The sequence below is a fragment of the Mustela nivalis genome (genome assembly GCF_964662115.1).
Source record: "Mustela nivalis genome assembly, chromosome: 12".
NCBI classification, from domain to species: Eukaryota; Metazoa; Chordata; class Mammalia; order Carnivora; family Mustelidae; genus Mustela; species Mustela nivalis.
In genome coordinates, this window is record NC_139031.1 from 84,030,105 (window position 1) to 84,046,959 (window position 16,855).

Sequence of the window (16,855 nt, forward strand, 5' to 3'; positions counted from 1 at the left end):
TTAGAGCTTTCCTTCCTTCCTCCCCCAACATCCTCTGTTCCCACCGAACCATTCTCAGGCATTCTTATCCATTCCTGGTAGTTTCATATTCCAGCTGGTATCCTTGTTTCTCTCTTCTTGTAAGGCCAGCAGTTTGGGCATAATGGCAAAATGATGTCAAGGAGCTGATACAGGTTTTCTTATCATAATAAAGTGTGGAAGTGAGTGTAGACTTAGGGGTCAAAATCTTTTTTTTTTTTTTTTAAAGATTTTATTTATTTATTTGACTGAGAGAGACAAAGTGAGAGAGGGAGCACAAGTATGGAAAGTAGGAGAGGGGGAAGCAGGTTTCCTGCTGAGCAGGGAGACCCATGCAGGGCTTGATGCCAGGACCCTGGGATCATGACCTCAGAGGAAGGCAGGGAGGCAGACGCTTAAAGACTGAGCCACTCAGGCGCCCCTACGGGTCAAATTCTTTTTCTTTAATTAAGATTTTATTTATTATTTGACAGAGCACAAGTAGGCAGAGCGGCAGACAGAGGGAGAGAGAGAAGCAGTCTCTCTGCTGAGCAGGGGGACCACTCAGGGTCTCCATCCCAGGACCCTGGGATCATGACCTGAGCCGAAGGCAGCCGCTTAATCCACTGAGCCACCCAGGCGCTCCTAAGGGTCAAATTCTAACAGAATTCACTCCCTTCTGCTCAGAGAATTCCAGGGTCATCTGGTCCAAAATGGTTTATTACCACTGATGGCGCTGCTGTTGGGCATTCTCATTTCCTTGCTTTTGGGGGTGGGGGGTTACATGTTTTGTTTTAGTATCAGAGTCAGAAACCAAGAAAGTAGCCAGTGGAAATAAAGAAATGGAGATTGAAAGGCAGGAACTGTTAAAAGAGCAACACTTTGAGCAATGACTGTAAAGGGAAAACATTAAGCTTAGGAAATAGTACAAAAGCGCAGGTGTAAAACAGCAAGGCTACAGTGAAAGTGTAAGGAATTACACTGTGGCTCGTTTGGGGGAAATGACTCTGGAAACAGCTCTCCGGTTAGCTGGAGCTTTGTGTTGTGGGGGAGAGGAGGATACCTGGACAATGAAAACGACCTGTCCTCCACATGGTAGCCTTAGCACCCAGCACAGTGCCTAGACACAGAACAGCTGCGTGAGAAAATACAGCAGGAGCCAAAGTACCCAGTGTTTTCAGATAAACTACACATTTCTGTGACACAGCCACTTCCGCGCCCAGCACGCTCCATCCATGGCAGGATCTGTGGGGGAAAGGACCTGACTTAAAGGAGAGTCGAGGGCATCACTGGCTACGGTTCATTCGGTTGCGCGGAGGGGGAAAACGCGAAGAGGAAATAAGCTCAGCTGAGCAGATACGAGGCCAGCCTTGAGGTGTGCCTTTTACATGGTCGTCTGTCACGCTCCTATCCAACTTCTGTCTCCACCTCGTGGAACACCTGGCAACCGAGGAGTTAGCCAGGGGGCAGTTCTGTGGTTGTAACGGGGAGGCTCTTGGGGGCAGCATGTCTCCTCTTCCTTGCCTCTCTCGCCCGCACCTGCCGCGCGCAGCCCCTCTCGCCTCCGCCAAGACGCCGAGGTCGAAGCACGTTGCTGTGCGGTGCTGAAACGCTCCCAAAATGAGCCTCCCACGCCCGCTCCCTAACACCAACGGGAGCCGGGGCTCGCCTCTAGGATCCCTGTGGGGGCTCGTGCGTCCTCCTTAGGCTTTTTCCCCCTCCCCAACTCCAGGCCCGCGTCTCCGGCCCACGCCCGCCACTCGAGGGGCGTCCCCGGGTCGCCGCGGTCTTCCGCGCCCCGGGGCTCCCGGCTGGGGGATGGGGCGGAAGGCGGGAAGCCGAGCGGTGGGCGCCGGAGCTCGCGCGCCACGCTGCCCCGCGCGGGATTTGCCGCCTTCAGCTGCAGCAGCTGCGGCGGCGGTGGGAAGAGGGGTGGAGGGCGGTGAGGAGGGCTGGAACCCGGGCCAGGAGGGAGGAAGAGGGAGGGAGGGGGGCCGGGAGGCTGTGCCAGGCGAGCCGGAGGGGTGCTCAGCGCTCCCCCGCCCTCCTTCCGGGAGCGAGGATGCAGACTCTGAAACTGGCGCTGCTGGGCTGAGGCAGAGGCAGGGGAGTTGCAGCGCGCGCGGCTCCGTGAGTGTGTCTCCTGAGCGCGGAGAGGCGGGGGGAGGCGGAGGACGAGGAGGAGGAGGAGGAGGAGGAGGGGGAGAATGCCCGGAGCCGCCGTCGCTGCCGCCGCCGCCGCCGCGATGCTCCCGGCTCAGGAGGCTGCCAAGCTGTACCACACCAACTATGTGCGGAACTCGCGGGCCATCGGCGTGCTGTGGGCCATCTTCACCATCTGCTTTGCCATCGTCAACGTGGTGTGCTTCATCCAGCCCTACTGGATTGGCGACGGCGTGGACACCCCGCAAGCCGGCTATTTCGGGCTCTTCCACTACTGCATCGGCAACGGCTTCTCCCGGGAGCTGACCTGCAGGGGCAGCTTCACGGACTTCTCCACGCTGCCCTCGGGCGCCTTCAAAGCCGCCTCTTTCTTCATTGGCCTCTCCATGATGCTCATCATCGCCTGCATCGTCTGCTTCACCCTCTTCTTCTTCTGCAACACGGCGACGGTGTACAAGATATGTGCCTGGATGCAGCTCACCTCCGGTGAGTGCGCGCTCACCTCGGTGGAGGCGAGGGGGACGGCGGGGCGCCCGAGCCGGGAGGGGCGGGAGTGGGAGGGACGGGGGCCGTGCGCGCCGCTGGGTGCCGAGCAACTTAATCCGCTCAGGCGTTGGGGTGGGGGGGGAGCGCTGGGAGGCCGGAACCCCCGGGGTTCCCCAGCCCCGCTCTGGCGCCTTGTCCCGGGCTTTCCAGAACCTCCCGAGCGCCGGGGACGCCACCCGGGGGGACGCGCGGGAAGAAGGGCTGCTGCTGGGCCGAGTCCGCCGGGAACTGAGGATGGGGAGAAGAGGCCGGCCGCTTAGGGCGCGAGCGGAGGGACTAAGGAGGGGCTGACACAGCCTGGCGGAAAGCGGATTTGGAGAAGGTTGTAGTGTGGAAAGAGAGTCAGGCTGCTCGGTCCCTCTCTGGGACTGTTTCTGTCTTTGCTTCAGGAGGGGGTGGTGCTGGAGTGAAACTGTTTCACTCTGTCCCGGGCAGTTACAGAAAATGCATCATCCATCTGGAAATGAGTAAATGCTAATTCTGTTTTGGGTTTCACCCTTTTAAGCAAAATGGAGCTTAGAATGTTCCTTAGCGATTCCCCAACTGTCTAGTCAGTTCTCCGTTTGCTTCCCTGTCAAAAAAGGTCCTTACACCAAATCCTTCAACAGAGATCTTGAGGGAATCAAGATTTCTCAAGATCTCGTTTTGGGAAAGTGGCTTTAGAGAGGATGGGTCGAGAGGAAAAACCCCTTTCAGTAGCATTTCTGATGACTTTTTGCCTGTGGAGGATAGATTGTTGCTAGCTGGAGGATATGAAAGTACTTTTTCTGAGCATCAAAGTTACTTCTAACCCAGAAAGAATGGGGATGCATTTCCCGGTGGCTTTGGAGAATCCTGAAACAAAACTGACTCCTTTCTCTGCTTCCGGTGATGCGGATTCCCACTCTGCTAGCCACCTTGGATGCCCTGCCTTCTAAAGGCAGCCTCCCTCCTAGGACACTTGACCCCCTCCTGGTCCCACGTTGTTGGGTCTTTTTGATTTTATGGGTGATCTGGTTGTGAAAGAATATAGGATATCCCAGGCAGTCAGACTGTCTAATTTGTGTTTTGTTCTATTTTGTTTTAATTTTTATTTGTTTTTAGTTTTAAAAGCTGTTACCTTAAAGATTTGGTACTTATCTTTCTGCCTGGGGAGGTTTTCTGGGGATTAGGGATTTGATCCCTGAGTTTACCAGAGTGTTGTACTTAAAGGTGCTGGACAAAAGCCTTAAGGTTCATGATCTTATATTGCTGGTTGATATGAGAATCTTGTGGGAGACTAAGCTTGTATTAGGGAAGTATTTGTTTTGTGTGAAGTGTGTCTCATCTAATTTTGATTTGCCATGTTCTGGGAACACGTGCCGGTGAAAGGCAAGAAGCAAGCACCAGCAGAGAAACATGCCCTTCCCCCTCCCCCATATTGCTATCCTCCTGAATTGCTCCAAGCACCCCACAGACGCCCTCTGTTTTATATATAATGGTGACTTTTATGACCATTTCAGAAGCAGACTAACTTTGAGATTTGGAATAAATTCACATATTACGGTTGTTCTTGACATTTGGCTCTGGTTTGACTTTGAAGACAATAGGACATTGAGGATGCAGATGTTTTAGAAAAAGAATTGACCCTACACAGCTAATTTTAATTTTTCTAAGTTAAATGACCTATTTAGACTGAGGATTCAAGTTAGATTGTTTTTCTGAAGGTCTGAAAGTAATTTGCAGGTAATTTCTCAACAACATATTTTAAATATTTTATTTTTATGAGTTTCTGTACTCTAAACCCAAGGTTTTTTGTTTTTGTTTTATTTTAAAAAGGAAAGAAAACTATCTTTGGAAGAATTCCCAGCTTAGAAGTTAATACACCTACAACTATTACAGTGTTTTTTTTTTTTTTTTCTTTCTTTCTTTCTTTCCTTTTTTCTGGAATAGAGCACACAGGAATATTCCGGGGTAGTGAAATATGACGTGTGTTTCCAAAAGTTTGACATAAATATACTATCCTGTTTTCCATATGTCAACCTAAAATGTGATGATGGCCTGTGTACTAAGGAAGATATTTGGACATTTTTAGACTTCATTTTTGGAGGAGTACAGGTCTTTAAATTCTAGGCAAACTTCCTAAAACCTTTATTTGCAATTTAGGATAAACCACAGAAGAACATAATTTTATTAATGCAATTTATTAATTAAGGAAGAATGATTATGATGACGGGCAGTTAAGAATCAAAGTCAATTTGATCAAAGTCAAAGATTTTTAAGGAATGGGTTATAGAAGATAGTTTTGAAGAATGTCACATTTAACATGGTTTTCTTTTTTAAAGTCTCATGGCACTAATAAGAAATTTAGCATAATGGAAGCTATTTCCAAAGTTTAGGTTCTAACCTTTAAACTATTCCTCTTCAGTGTTAAGCCTTCTGGTACTTATAATTTAACTGTACCTAGGTTAATCTCAAGTGCAATTTGCAAGCTGTGAAAGATGAGACTATTTGCTTATTAGAGACTGTTTAACCCTCACTGGAAGTCAAACAATTAACTTGTGTATTTAGGTATGTAAGCATTTTCACATAGTAACATTGTAAGCCAGAGCCAAGTAGAACATAAAATCCCATATGAAATGTTAAGAAGATGATGAAACAGGAGATTCAGCACCAAGAGTTATCCTTTTTATGATTCTGAACAATGAACTAGAAAAAGTACTTAATTTATTGCATCTGAAAATGATGTTGCTCTTCTATCTAGATATGTGAATCACATATAATTAATGGTGCTATTATGAACACCCTGCCCTGTCCCTCTCACTCTTCCCTGTAAATCATTATTAACCTCAGTAGAGTGAAGCTGCTGAATTAGGAGCTAATATGTCATATTACTTCTGGATATAATCCTATACTTATGGACCATGCCTAATATAAAGACTGAAGACATAAAAATAATACCTAAAATAAGCAATAGCAATCAGAGATGCATAATTTTCCTAATCTACAGAGAGATTTGAGAAGAAGAGAGACGTTTCTTTTTTCTGTATCATTTCTCTAACACTAAGAGGAAAGAGGTAGATCTGTAATTGGTCAAGTAGGGTAATAAAGTCCAGATTTTTTTTTTTTTTTTTAATAATCAGGATGGAAAGGGAATTTTGTTTCTCTGGGAACTTGGTTCTTTGTTTCCATGTTCTTGTTCTTTAAATCAGTGTTTTGGTCTGTTTTCAAGTCTATTAATAGCCAGGTCTCATAAAAGTGTTGTTTTGTTTGTTTTATTGACTATAAGCCATGTCTGTAATTGTTTCCAGAAGCCCAAGTGTTAACATTGTAGACCAAAGAAATTTTTTTTTTTTTTTTTTTTAAAGAAGCTAAAGGATTAAGTAAAGAAGGTAACTCTTTATCTTGGGGTTGTAAATTCGAGTCCCACACTGGGTGTAGAGATTATTGAAAAATAAAAAAATCTTTAAAAAACAAAATAAGCCAAAGCATTAAGATACAATTTAGACATCCACGATGGATTTTCTGGTTAAAAGCAGAAGATGAGGAGATAAGTGCTGTCTTCTGTGAAGAAGGGTACCAGACCCATGTTGGCTTTCTTTATTCAGGAAGGATAATGTTAGGAGAAGAGATTGCATTAGCCATATCCCTCCCCTCTTGTCATTTGGAGTATACCAACAAGAAGGGCCACCAAGATGGCAAGGGTTAAGGGCTGAATTGCTTAGTCACTTTCCCCAGGTCTGCACCCTTAGATTTCCCCCTACTCTTTTTAGCCACCTTGCTTTCCTAAATTGTATAACTTTGTTGCTTGGATCAGATGAGAATCATCAGGAGGTAACCACTGCATTTCTAAGCCTGCAAGGAGAAGCTTTGCAGTGTTACATTGATACTATCTCATGGCACCTTGCTCTTAAAGTCCTTACCAACATTTGAGATGATAAATATGTTTGCGTGTTTGTTTAATGTATGTCATCTCCAGTACACGGAGAGTTCTATAAAACCATGTCTGTTTTTCTTCATATTGTATAAAGATCAAGATCATGGGCACTGGAGTAAAATGATGTGGGTTTCTACCCTGGCTCTGATACTAAGTATAAGACCCAGGGTAATAATTTCTCTGGACTTCAGTTGCTCGTCTGCCAAGTGGACATGTCCTTACCTCAGGGGACTGGTTCAAAGATTAAAGAGCTAATGTGTCTGCTGAGATCAGTGCCTGGTGCAGAGTAATCGAGAGTTAGGTTGTTCGTGTGCTATTACTGTTCTGTCTTAGGTATGTCATATACCGAATAGTAGATATTCAATAAATTGTTGTTACTGAATAGAAGAAAGGATGAATGATTAATGGGGTAAAAAGTGAAAGGAGAGATTTAAAATTTCCCACACACTATGTTGAGAAGTGAATGTCATATATTCTTTGAAGCTGTGACGCTCATCTTCCTCATTGGTTTGTGGCATCAGTAATCGCACTAAAGGATCTCTTCCAGCATCCTTTGACAGCGGTGATTGTGACATGACAGCTGAATTTGTGATGCACTTCTTCCCCAATGGGGCTCTTCTCTAAAGCAGGGATAATGATCTTTAGTACAACCATAGGACATAATCAATTGTATTTTAGGATTCAGCAAATTTTTCCTTACTGTTTGATTTCTCATGAAAAAATGTCATTCAAAGTGGAGGTTTTATGTAAGACCTGGTTTTCATAAGAGCAGGGACCCCATTTCAGCCTGAATTTTCTTACATATGTTCAGGAGCAATCCAGACAGAAGAGGATGTGTCTTCTAGACTTTCCTTTTCTCTTTCTGGGCATCACTGCAGATGTTTTCTTGGACATGCCAGGGATCCTGCCCCAGTCCTGCTCAGATGGGTGACCTTGTGTGTTCAGAGTTGTGATGTCCCCTCCAAAGGGGGACCAGGTTGGGATGGACTAGCCCTTGGGACCACCACCAATTTTTACTGTCTGGTTTGTGCCGGGCATATGAGAAAGTGAGGTTTTGCCTCAAAGGGCTGCTAACCCATCCTACATTCAGAGTTGCAGAATGACTTTAAAGGGGGCTTTTTCCAATACCAGTGCATTCCAAACCCTTGCCCACATGCAGCGGGATGAGAATACAAGGGGTGAGGGCAGTTTTCATTTTCTAACGACATGTTCTAGTTCTAAGAATTTTCTGTTTACCAGGTCAAACTTACAAGAAAGTGATTCAAAATGAGAATTTAGAAACTTTTTCTTTTTTTTCTCTTTTGGTTCTATGCAGTGTGACAGGGATCTGACAATTGAAGAGATGTTGAAAAATATATTAATGTGAATGTCAAAACAAATGATTTTTAGAACTGCGAGATTTTAAGTGAACATCTGTGAAAAATAACAGGCCCTGTATAACCTATGTGGTATATTGTTAGGTGTTCTCTTCCTTTGGTGTGAGGCTGCACGTTTAACAGCTTTTGAGAAATGTTAACAAGGTGTTCACATGTTCTATTACATAATAAATACGTACATACATACATACATACATACATAAATGTTTAACCATAATGTGGTATCAGGTGATTAGCATGAAAACAATTATTTGGTGATTAACACTTATGTTCGGTAAGATGGGATCAGAGAATCCAGATGGCCAGGTCAGTGTATTGCATTTTATGTAGATACTTTAGAAATCTTTCCAAGTGAGCAAAGTTTTCTTGAAGGAAAGAGGAGAGCCAAGGGGACAGCTGTGGGTGGGGTGGGTGGCTCGGTGCCCTTCTGTGTATGGTGTGAGGCTGTGGGAAAAGGAGTAGAGAGAACTTCAGATCGCACTGGTGTGAAGCAAAGAGCAAACACCCTGAGAGATTTCTAAGTTGGGGGCCTCATAACATGATCACTGGGAGAGATTTAAAGTGTAATTTCCATAATATATCTGAACTTTGAGGGTCAGCACCAGCTTTAACTAATGTGATTTTTGCCTATAATGAGTCAACTGGAATTTTTATTTGATATGAGGAAAGACCGAGGAGCTGACCTTTATTCTTAATAATAACAAAAAGGTATTAATAATGACAGAACGTAAGAGGCTGGTTCGTATAGCAAATGGGAGGTAAGTTATTTGATGGCTCAAACGTAAAACTGTTAGGAAAAGTCATTGGGGCATTTCAAAAAAGAAATAAACAAAACAACCTCTGCTAGCATTCTTAATGTTTGCATAATTAATATTATGCAGCTGTGCTTGTGATGCTATGATGCTCCTACTGTGCAGGTCAGAGCGTTGTTCCTGGTTTAAACGGTCCTAACTGTAATCTTGAACACATTTCTCATCTCTTCTACTAAAATGAAACAGAAAAACGAGTAGTTTGCAAGAGAAAGATAATTTTTGGACCACCGTGGACATGAACCCTGTCTAACTGCTACTAGACAGAATGAAAGGAGTAAACCTTTTCAAAGTAGGGTGCAGGCCTGGGATCATCACGCTGGGTCTCACTTACCTGGATTCTACCATCTTTCCCACTCAAGTGAAACCAGATGTGCGGCGCTGTAGGGACTGTCTCTGTGGGCTGGATAGGAGAAAGGATCTTAAGTGATATGCAGAGTGAAAGTAGACTAATTGCCTGAAATTATGAGTTTATGACTTATCAATGAAAGGGCTAGTGGCAGAGTAGTGAAAGGTAGTGAAGAAATTAGTGATAAATGGTTGTGGATCAGAAAAGAGGTCTCAGCTCAGAAACAGGAAGAACTTGAAGAATCAAGAGAGTTCTCATTTGTCCACTTAGAAAACAATGGCTCACATAGCGTCTGTATAGAAGGCATCACAGGCCCATTTGCTTAAGTGTCTGGAGACACCTTGTGGAAATTGTCGGGGGGGGGGGGGCGATGATGGGGGATGGGCAGAGTGCTCTGCATCTCCCTTTTTTGCTTTAATGAAGATCAGGAGTGAGGTTGCAAAAATCAAAATGGGAAATGTGTATTTTCATTGAAAGAAGGCTCAGTATTTGAGAAACAGGCAAATAGATTCAGCTGTGGAGAATGACAGGGAGGGCAAAGAGTGACACCAATAACGGAAGTATGAATAGAAAAGAGAAGAAATTCAAGGTTGCAAAGCCTGTGGCATTTGATAACATTAAAAGCCTGTTGAGGTTGATATCATCAATGGCTTAAAAAATATGCTGGCACAGGACAAGCAGTGAGCTGGAATATGCATTACAGTGCCAAACTGTGTGCAAATCCCAATTCCCAAGAAGGAAAGATTAAGGCTGTGCTGCCCGCACCCTGCCCCACCTCTCAGGACTTACAATAAATTCTAATACCAAGCTATTCAAAAAGATAGAGATGATCGAACTTCCTGTATGGCAGATGAAAATATGGAGGATTAAAATAAGCTGACCAAAGAAAGAAAAGGTCATTGTGAAACTTGGTTAATAGAATTCCTATAGTTTCTCTTTGAAAGTCTGGTTGCAGGTTGTGAAGCTAAATTGATTTCTATCATGCCTTTAATGGGGAAAGGGAACTTACGGGGAGTATTTAGGATAAATATATTTACAGAGCATTTTAAGAACATGGATAATCGTTGCAAGCTAGACTAGTTAAATTTAAGATTTGGATAATTAAAAACCAGCAAATTGCGGATCTGTATAATGTCAAATATTAGTTAATGGAATATCTACTGTTGGGTCTTCCAAAAGTTGGGTACCCCAATAATGGGTCCGTGATTAAAGGAGCGAGACGGATACAAAGCGAAGGTCAAGCAAAGCTTTATTTCGCGCCAAGCATCAGGAATCAGACTGACCATCAAACAGATCAGTCGGGCCGCCCCTAAAGAGAGGATGACGACTCCCTGCTTTCCAGACTAACTTTTATAGAGCAAAGGCCATGTGGTTGGGCCTGGCCACACACAGGTGGCCAATGAGATTGTAACACACACACAGGAAACTCCACAGTGATGCTAGGTGACCAATTGAATTACAATTTACCCTAGTAGACATTGATTTAGCCTATCACACCTTGGTTAGGATTGGCGCCAAAAGACTCCCAAAGGGCGGGGGCCCCTACTCCTTGGTAGCTAGGAGACAGTATGTGCCCCCACTGATTGAATACCTCCACCTGGCCTGACCCACCCTTATACTTGGACTCTGTTACCTGGGACTGGTTTCCCGGACTTGCTTTTAAATAAGTTCCCCTGGGGCGGGAGGGGGGCAGGGGTGGGGGTGGGGGAGCAAGGTCAATTTAAGCTTTACAGCAAAATGGCGGCTCAACCGGGTTGGGACTGCTCTGGCTGAATAGGCCCTTACACTACATTTTTAACCAGCTAACTGGACCAGAAGTAGCACTGAATAGTTGGCATTTCTTAAAAACCTTTGTGGAGAACAGAATGCTGCACTGCAATGTTTTACAAACTCTGATTGGTGACCCTTTGATGGGTCAGTACATCAACTGAGTAGATCATGATCAACATTAAAGCTTGGATGAAAACAATGGAAAATACGAATGTAATGTAGACACTAAGGGTTTTGTGAGACATTTATTTCTTAAAATATTTACATACGTGTATGTGGACTAGATTACAATGTATAATGTATTGCTCACCTGTGGGCTGCAGTCAAAATGCTTGAAAGACACTGTTCTAGAGAAAAGATGATTGTGTGAATTTAGAAATATAAGTATCTCTTCTTTGGACAATTGTGGAAGTTTTGCCCCAATTCATAGGTAATTTTGTATCAGAGGGTAGATTATATAAAATATACTTAACCTAAGCATATTTGAGACATTTTTCTTTGCTTTTCTTTCTTTCATTAATGACCTTGGATGCTAATGTCTCCCAATTAGATTGCAGGTGCATTGAAAAAGGGAATTATTTTTCCAGCTTTGTTTTGACTGGACATTCATGCTATGAAAAATGACATGGTCCACCTCTAAGCAAACATTAAAACAAGTGTACTTAACCCAGTGCCAAATGGATATAGACTGAAAAGCGTTTAGGAGTTGGAAGGATGTTAATAATTATTTAGCCGTCTCTTCATTTTCTAGGTAAAGGAATAGTAATGGAAAATACTATCGAGCAACTACCGTTTGCAGAAAACATTTAGTTTAGTATATTTAGCCTTCACAGTAATTCTACAAGGTTGTATTGTTATACCTATTTTGCAGATGAAGAAATTGAGGCTTAAAAAAATTGTTCAAGGTCTCATGCCAGTGAGTGGTTTGAGCCCAAATCAGACTTTACCCCTTCCCTGCAGAATATTGCCTCTAAATGTGAGAGAAATTAAGAGTCTTGCCAAAATTACACCTCCGTAGACTTGAGACTAACACATCTGATTTCCCGGGGCAGTTCTAGTTCTACTTTCTTTGGTCTCCCAACTTGATGTGCCTTTGCTTAGTGTGTGTTTTCAATATGCATTTTCACCATGCTGTATAAGGGAGGGGCCGGGTGTTTACAGGGAAAATAATTGCCAAATGTTTACCAGGCTTTTCTCTTCTAGCCTGCTTAGGAGTGGCGAGGTATTCCTTATCTCTATCATTTCATTTCCCTGAGCCAGAGCTTGGGTGGTTCTTTGCCCACAGCATCGTCTTGCTTACACCTCTGATCTCAGTGCTATTATTCTTAGACTGAATTCCTATAGGCCAAGCGCTCTGTCACTCATTCCTGTCCTGCATCAAATGTGGAAATGTTCCTAATAGATTTGCTTCCCAGTGGCAGTGATAAATTTGGTGATGCCTCTGGACAGGATCACCACATGAGACGCAGTTCCAGGAAGGTCAATAATAGACTTGGATAGCTTCTGGAGGCATCAGGGTGGGGAAGGGGAACTGGGCGTGTGGTCAGAAGATGCGCATCTTGGCTTGGCCACTTACTGGCTGGATGACTTCGAACAAGTCATCTAACTACTCTCGGCTTTCCATTTTCTTCACCACTTTCATTTTTTAAAGATGTATATAATTGTGTTACAGATACATAAAAAGAGATTGCAAGCTATGGACATTAAAAATATATCATCTGCCAACTAGTAGTTGCTGTGCATTTACCTACAAAGTAGATGTTAGAAAACCCATCAAAGCTAGGATGCAATTAAAGGAGAAAGCACATAAAGAACAATCCTAGACAGACAGGTATCCAGAGTTAGATTTCCTCAATATCATGAGACTTTAAATAAAAATACCTATCTATTAGGATTCTCAGGATTGTTGAATTAATGCACGTGAAACACTTATAATTGGATCTGGCATCCAGTAAGCCCTCAATAAATATTAGCAATGTCTACTCTTACGACTGTTACTGTACCACCACCAAAGAGAGCAGGGCTGGAGGAGTGGGTAGGATTTGGAAAATTTAGTAGACAGAAAAACTGAACTCAAAATACCCAACTTAAAGAAGGACAGTTTCGTTTCACAACTTGTATAGGCTAGACCTCACTCGTTCGGGGGATCCAGTAAAATAATGGCTGTGAGAGCCCTTTAGAAACTGCACGGTATTCTAGAAGGGCCATCTTCAGCTCAGAGTTTAAGCTGGTGTCCACAGGGTCTAGCCCTTCCGTTTTATTTGTCTGGGTAATGACTCAAAGGAACAAAAATGTATTTTGGAGATAATTTTGAACTGCTTAATAACTTCAGCTAAACAAACTTAAAAAGGGAAGCCATGTTTTGAAGGCTCTGTGGACTGGATGATCTTTTGATTATGTCAAGACCCTTTCAAGTATTTAGACATTCTTATTAAGTTCCATCCAAATGATAGGGAAATTTTTATCGGATATTACTTAAATTATTTCCTCTTGACGGTTATCAAAAGCAACCTTGATTATTCTTGATCATTAGTAATGTCACGTAACGGGAACAATTTAGAAGTAGCATTTTTTTTCTGTGTGGTTTTAAGTGTAGCTGTAATATATTGAAAATTAGGTTTCTCCGTATTGTACCTGTGAGTCTTTATTTTTTCTTCCTAAGCAAAGAAAGTAGTGATTTAAGATTCTCAGATTAATGCTCAAATGGAGATTGTTGGTCCCTTTTTCATTAGCAGCATTGAATTTCTTTAGCTTTCCTAAAGAAGGTAAGAAAAACTACCTCAACATTGCTTCCTACTAATATTTTCATTTCAAGTTTAAAGTCATCAGCTATTGTAAGAAGAGAGTATCAGTTTGTTAGACCTGAACACTGAATTGAATAATGAACAAATTAACATTCTCTGCTCCACATAGTATCAAGATCCCATTTGTAGTAAATATCCAGAGTTGATGTTGACGGGAGAATGTATTAAGTAGGAAAGCCCCATCAGACTCTGCTTTTAGACATGCTGGTGAAGAGATGTTTGGTGAACGCTGCCGGGCAGGGTCACAACTGTGTCTTGGAGGTCGTAATGAATAGCTCCTCCCTTCCTGACCTTTCTCTCAGTCTGCAGGAAGGGGCTCTCCCAGCAAGATGAACTCACAGGGGGAGATGGGCAGGGATCTACGTTGCCCTTCGCTTTACTGAGACCCCTCCATTGAGTGCAGGATGGGCTCTAGAGGGAGCTCCAGCCCTGTCGTCTTGTGTGTCTCAGAACTTTCCCTATTACAAGGTCAGGTACAGAGTCATTTCCCCACGATACTCCTTGCAGGGTAACAATTTAGAGGGTAGAGAGTGAAGGATAAAATATGAAGGGGGAAAAAAGAATAAGAAAAGGGATCCATTCAGAATACATGCAGGAGAAGGGAGAGCTTCTTTATCTGCCCAAAAAAGTCAACTCCTGGACTTTTCTGCAGCCCCCTTTCTTTATATAAACCCTTTGAAATGAACTCTCTGTAACTTATTCAACCTTTTAATAAGCTGGTGGGACTTTCCAGGGGCCTACTTTTGGAAAGGACTATTGGGATGGTCTTTACCTTTCAGAACATTTCGGCTACTTATTTCTTAGCCTGGAGATGGACACTTTGGAATAACTTGGACATCATTGGAGAATTAGCGGGTCACTGGAGACCTAGTATAGAAGGTTACTGGAGAATTCAAAAGAAGTAGAGGAATTCAGAAGTGCAGAATTGGAAATAGCTCTTTGATCTTGGTGGTCATGAACTATGTATGCATCATGGTTGGATCTCTGTACCAGCCTGAGCACATTTTGGAAATGAAAAAAGTAGAATTGGAAATTACATTCTTTGGGAAATTTTAGGGACTGTTCAGAGTTTAAAAATGATGTTTACAGGAACTCAGACCATGGACCCCAGCCATAGGCAAATAATATTCCATATGCTTAGATGGAAAACTGGACAACTGATTTCATTACTAGCTCCTACCTACATATATTAATCTCCATTTCCTTATAAATTATTATATTTATAAATTGTATTATATTATAGTATAGTATAAATTAATACTTTAAAATATTAGAAATAAATAAATAAATATAAAGATCCATAAAGCAAAATAAAAAGAAAGAATGAGCGTCTGCTGCTGTAATTACATACAGTTGTCTCCACTGGAAGCCACTCAAAGAACACACATATTCCTTTCTTTTCTTCTTCTTCTTTTCTTTCTTCTTTTTTTTTTTTTTTAAGATTTTATTTATTTATTTGACAGACAGATCACAAGTAGGCAGAGAGGCAGGCAGAGAGAGAGAGGAGGAAGCAGGCTCCCTGCTGAGCAGAAAACCCACCGTGGGGCTCAATCCCAGGACTCTGGGATCATGACCAGAGCTGAAGGCAGAGGCTTTAACCCACTGAGCCACCCAGGTGCCCCTTCTTTTCTTTTTTTAAATGGGACCTGAACTCAATCTGGTTTTTATTTTATCTCTGGGAACCTGAAGTGCAGAAAGTTCTTTAGAGGAAAATTCAGAAAGCACACTTCCTGCTCAATGCCAATCCTTTTTTCCCCCATCTCATACTCAAAAAGCACTTTTAAAAATCCTCACCAGAATTCCCCATTTTTAGACCTGATGCCCCCACTCTGGGCCCAGTGCCCACCAAAATGTCTGTGTCTGAACAGGCCAAGCAGAAACTCTGGAACTCTACTGGTACTGTGGTTCAATATAGCACGCTAACATCTCTGTGGGACCTCTTAGAATTTGGGGGTTGAGTTTAATATGCATACAACAAAGGGGGATGTTCTGCAATCAATAGGAGTTCATTTGACAAGGGCTGGTACCTTCCACTGTGTACTACTAAAGAATTGATTTTTTTACAAAAGGTTTCTAAAAAACCAACCTAGTGATGGTGAGAGGTGGTCCCTGAACACTAAAGTTTTGATCGTGATAGATTTGTTTAGGAAATAGAATGAGTCTCACATACAGTTCTTCCTCTCTCAGTCTCATGGTGACATGAGCATTTCCTTTGGAATTGATTCCCAAATGCATTAAAGTATTATCTAAGTTTAGTGTAGAAATATGACTTGCACGGAGGCAAGCTTGAACTTGTCCAACGAAAGACAAGGTGATTTAAATTTCTATTATAGTTACCACATTATTCAGACTAGCCATCATTCTGGTCTGGCCAAACAATTGCAGAATGAATCATGGTTTCATTTCATCTGTGAACACATTATGAATAATATACTTTATGTTTGTGTGTCATGCCTGTGTGGTTTTGTGTGTAAAGTTTGAAAAATAATAAAATGAACACTTGTGTAACACTTTCCTGATGATATCTGCCCAGAGGTAGTTACTTCCTGAGTTTTGTGTTATTAACCTACGTTTCTTATAGTTTTGTCACTAATGTGCATGTTCTCCAGTCACAGGTTGGTTTTTTTACTGTTTCTGGGCTTTTTTTTTTTTTAATTTCGTTTATTTGAAAGGAAGCGAGAGACAGCACAAGTGGGGAGGAGAGGGAGAAGCAGCCTCCCCTCTGAGTAAGGGGCCAGACGAGGGGCTCCATCCCAGGACCCTGGATTCATGACCTGAGCTGAAAGCAGATGCTTAACCGACTGAGCCACCTAGGCACCCTACTGTTTCTGTTTTTAAGGGACATGCTTTCAATATTTCTCTGTTGAGTATGACGTATCCAAGAGATGCAAATACTATTTATTAGGTTAAGAAAGTTCACTTTCCTTCCTCCATTGATAAGAAGTTTTTAGATTTTGAATGTATGTTGAATTTTATTAAATGTACTTTCAGTACCTACTGAGATGGTTAAATGAATTTTTGATTTCAATTATCAATTAATCAATTAATCAATACCGATGAGATAGTTATAATACTGGATTTTCTAATATTAGTGCATTTTGAAAGCAAAGCCAACTTTCACGCCTATCATGAGACTCAGTCTCTAA

At 42.6% G+C, this 16,855-nt stretch overlaps 1 protein-coding gene across 3 annotated transcripts in view; it reads left to right on the forward strand.

Moving 5' to 3' along the window:
• The first annotated feature begins 459 nt into the window (after positions 1-459).
• The window catches only part of LHFPL3 (LHFPL tetraspan subfamily member 3), a 577,648-nt gene continuing 561,252 nt past the window's right edge, over positions 460-16,855 (forward strand). For all 3 annotated transcript variants that reach the window (XM_082691931.1, XM_082691932.1, XM_082691930.1), the window contains exon 1: positions 460-2,646. In XM_082691931.1, coding sequence (XP_082548057.1) covers positions 2,205-2,646 — 442 coding nt within the window. In that variant the 5' untranslated portion in view covers positions 460-2,204. The remainder of the gene's footprint in view (positions 2,647-16,855) is intronic.